The sequence below is a fragment of the Branchiostoma belcheri genome, unplaced genomic scaffold, assembly GCF_001625305.1.
Source record: "Branchiostoma belcheri isolate BF01 breed outbred unplaced genomic scaffold, Haploidv18h27 scaffold1219, whole genome shotgun sequence".
NCBI classification, from domain to species: domain Eukaryota; kingdom Metazoa; phylum Chordata; class Leptocardii; order Amphioxiformes; family Branchiostomatidae; genus Branchiostoma; species Branchiostoma belcheri.
The window spans coordinates 1-4,521 of record NW_017802624.1 but is presented as its reverse complement, the minus strand read 5'-3'; the positions used below and the strand labels follow the sequence as shown (position 1 = coordinate 4,521).

General features: G+C 47.0%; 1 protein-coding gene across 1 annotated transcript; it reads left to right on the top strand.

Annotated features, from left to right (window-relative positions):
• The first annotated feature begins 3,559 nt into the window (after positions 1 to 3,559).
• On the top strand, positions 3,560 to 4,265 carry LOC109463093 (clumping factor B-like). Its single transcript, XM_019759805.1, has one exon. It carries the CDS (start codon positions 3,560 to 3,562, stop codon positions 4,205 to 4,207), a length of 648 nt encoding a protein of 215 aa, XP_019615364.1. The 3' UTR covers positions 4,208 to 4,265.
• Positions 4,266 to 4,521: the final 256 nt, after the last annotated feature.

Here is a 4,521-nt window from a genome sequence, read left to right as displayed (position 1 = left end):
TGGAGCGCTGCATGTCTTGACGCCACTCTTCGTATTTTTGCTGCATGGCCTCTAACGGCGGGACCTGCTCTTGCTCGCAGAGGTACACGGTAAGACCAACAAAGTCTGCGTATACTTTCCTAAACAGCATGTTCGCCAGACTGCGGTGACCGTATTCCCTTAGTTCGTCGTCGTGCAAGAAGAGGCAGGGATGGTGTCTTTGACTAGGATGATCGACCTGACATCCGTAGCAGTCGGCGGACATCAATCGGCCAAACGTCTCGCGGTACCGGTGTCCACATATTTCCCGGAACACGTTACCGAGGGTCTGCTCATCTACAGGCAGGTCGGGCACATTGTCGTTACCGCCACGGGCCATGATGTTGTCAGTCGTCAGGGCTGTGTTGGACCTCGGCTGTTTGCTCGCTGTCGATAGAGTTCGACGCAGGTTTGTCTCCGCAAGTGGGACTGGTTTCTCGCCGGTTTCTGTTGCCACTTTATACAATTTCTGACCGACCCCCACAGACCGTCCACCAATCGCCGTGAAGTACGTCACCTACTTCACGTGCAGACCAATCGACTACTCCGGATCCTCAGAGCAAGTCACCAACGCTTGCCATGCGGCCAATCATCTCCTATAGAGGTTGACGTTAACCACGCCCACGACAGGTTACCCAGGTTACCGGGGTCAAAAGTGCACACTGACCTTTATCTGACCCGCAATTTAGCTCATTAGCTAAAAATTTGCATACATTCGTCTACATTTGCATACATATGCATATCCTTAGCATAATGACGGTGACCTCTGACCCGCACCGCCTCGCACCGCCTGCACCGCCTGAATAATGTACATCAGCGTGTCGACTATATACTACTGACGTCATAATCTTAGGCAGGTGCCTGTTCGGCCGCCCGACGGGTTCCGGGCAGTGAGGTTACGGCGTCCCTTCGGCGTACCTTGCCGAACGGGGACCGAAGTGATTTTAAGTTTGAGTTAAAATCAATTCGGCGACCGCTCGGGGCCAAAAGTAGGTCGGCAGCCGTCGGGAAGCCCGCCGGTCTCCGTCCAGGTCCCGTTCGGTAGTGCCAAAAAAACGGGCCGAGCACGCGCCGAGCGGGCCCCTTTCTTCAATTGTGACCTAGGCTTTAGTGCTTGCTGTTAGGCACTTTGTTCTGAGTTTTTATAGCAAAACCATCAAAACCATAGATTTTCAGAAGTAAAAGCAGAGTCTTTTACCCGACATTCAGATCTATTCAGACCTTGGGTAAACAGTTTCCCGAAGACGTCATCTATGACTCGCGGAATCCCCCTTCCCGGCCAGACGCCCCCGCGCGGTACAAAAGGTGAGGTCACACCTTGGGACCTCCTCTTCCACAGGTGAGTGGCCAAGTGGGACCGTTAGTCTTACGTCCAGTCTGAAGGTAAAACTGATGTTTTCCCGGACATAAGCACTGTTCTCTACTCTTAGCGGCGACGAGGATAACACGGTATTGACAAAACAGGTAAGTACGGCTGTCCGTATGTTCAAACCCTATTAGCAAGACCTTAATTAACTTTACTATTGAAAAAATGTTAACCAAATAGCGGCTTTGCACGGTCTTAACTTCACGTGACGTTTCTAGTAATTTTTAAATTACTACTCAACTAGAAACATCAGTTCATGGTGGCAAATAATTGATGAAACTGGGTGTTTCTTTTAAAAGAGGAAAAGTTTAGTTGAGGAGTTGTAGGTCGGGTACAAAGCGAGCAGGTTTTCCGTCCGAGTTTTGTTGACAGGATTCATCAAACAGCACGGACTTGCAGATTTTATGTCCTGATGGTACGCTTCATTCGAAAAGGACAAAGTTAGAAGAAAGTATTGCACAGTCTCTGGTCTAAAACAATTACAAAAGTTCGCATGCCAGGGGAATTCCGTGACGGATCGGAAAGTCCTCAAGTATTTGCTTTTTCAGGGACCATTCAATAATAACAGGTTCATACGTTTTTGTTAAATATATAGTGTATGTAAACGTTATTGCGTCAGAATTCTTTCCGACCAATCTCTGATTTGGTATCGTGGCATCTGTACCATAGTGTTCAATAGTAAAGTTTGTTGTTGTTTGAAAATCCTGTCCCGGTCAGGGAGAGACAACCTTTGCTACGATACTTTAAGACAGACATTACCACTTACAGGGGGAGGTCAAAGGTAAACATGACGTTTGATATTCCCCGCCTGACTGGGCCGACTTTGGACTATGGTCACCTGTTTGGTCATCCTTCCATTCATAATGCCTTGGTCACAACCCGCCGTGCGTGCATCTGCGTGCTGTCTACGTGCAAAAACGTCGGCAAACGTAGGGCATCCGTGCGTGTTGAGTACCACCACAGTAGTATATAGTCGACACGCTGATGTACATTATTCGGGCGGTGCAGGCGGTGCGAGGCGGTGCGGGTCAGAGGTCACCGTCATTATGCTAAGGATATGCATATGTATGCAAATGTAGACGAATGTATGCAAATTTTTAGCTAATGAGCTAAATTGCGGGTCAGATAAAGGTCAGTGTGCACTTTTGACCCCGGTAACCTGGGAAACCTGTCGTCAAGGCAACGATTTTTGAAGGATGATACCACGCCTACCGACATTGTTACTTTGACAGTAAGCTATTGAACAGGACAACGGGACCGTCGGGATTGCATCATGAAGTGGGGGCGTGGTTAAAGTCAACGTCTGTAGTAGCTGATTGGCCGCATGGCAAGCGTTGGTGACTTGTTTTGAGGATCTGGAGTAGTCGATTGGTTTGCATGGAAGTAGGTGACGTGCTTCACGGTGATTGGTGGAAGCTCTGTGGGTGTCGGTCAGAAAAGTGTATAAAGTGGCAACAGAAACCGGCGAGAAACCAGTCCCTCTTGCGGAGACAAATCTGCGTCCAAGTCCAAGTCTGTCGACAGCGAGCGAAGAACGAGACCGAAAAGCCATGGCACATCAGCAGCAGCAGCAGAAGCGCAAGTCTTCACTGGTGTGTGTATGTGTGTGTATGTTTGCGTGTGTGTGTGTGTATGTGTATGTGTATGTGTATGTGTATGTGTATGTATGGGTATGTGTGTGTGTATGTGCATATATACATTTATCGATATACATATATCGATATAAACGTGTTGCTCTGGAGTAAAATATTACTCCGGAGTAAGTATTTTTGGAGTAAGATATTACTCCGGAGTAACTAATACTCCGTTTTGGAGTAAAATTTTTACTCCGGAGTAAGTGTATTTGTAGCAAGTAAGTATATTTGTCGTGGTTGCCCGTATCGTGTATCCTGACATGCATGATGTAAAGATATATATATCGTATATGCATATACATATACGGAGCGATCTTTACTCCGGAGTAAGTGTATTTGTAGCACATGGTGCATATTTGTCAGACTCTGCATACATAAACATAATACGTACATACACTTACTCAGGAGACATCATACATAACACATCACATTTGCATGGATATTGATATTGTGTATAATGACTTGGAAAGTATCGTGGTATATTTCATGTGCACATAAACCTCGCCTCATTTCTCCCTTGCCCAAGAAAGAGAAAGGAAGCATGTCTTTCGTCTGCGAAATCTGCGACAAAGAGTTTGCTCGTAAGTTTAACCTTGATCGTCACCAGGAAAGAAAACACCGAGACGAGTCGGCTGTTGCCTCGGGGGAAGTCGTCGTAGATCCCGAGACAGGATCTTACCGAAAGCGCGATGTTTTTGACGACTCCGACATATCGTATGAACATGACACTGACGCGCTTGATTCATCAAGCGATGAGGGAGACGAAGAGGACGAGGAACCGACCGTGTCACAAGATGAAGTAACCGTCTCAGACGAAGATGAATCTGTGGTGGACTCTGAGGAGGCAGAGTCAGTGACAGAAACCGACAGCGATGAAAGTGATTCTGAGAGTGATGCAGACTCGGACGTTTCTTCCAACACGGCTTCTTATGATGAAAGTGAAGAGTACGGCTACGACAGCGGTGACGAGGAAGAGTGGACGCTCTATCGAGACTGGTCCATTCCACTCAAGCACGAACCGGGCGATGTCCCTCAACGCGTGATCAAAGAGACAAAACGCGCTGGCAAAAAGTTTTACCTTGTAGAGTTTGCTGCCTTGCCTCGTTACGGTTACAATATCGAGTACAGCAAGAACTGGGTCCCAGAGCAGAAATTGATGACAAAATACGGCTACCTCGTTCTGAAATAATACAGCATCGTCCTTCTGCCGATAGGACAACTAGTCCTAATGTAACAGCGATACCTACATGACAAGACGTACGCTGTCTTGCGAGTTTTTCGGAACAGTCTTGACCTGTAAGTGATCAATAAAGTGTGACGAACCCTACTGCCTTTTGCGTCGTTGTGTCGATGTATGCACGCATGAGACACAAACATACGTGACATAGATATGAACCACTAGTTCACTTAGTGACTTACTCCGGAGTAATCATTTACTCCGACGGTTATGTATATTCATATACGATATATCTACACATCGATATCATACATGTGAGAATACAT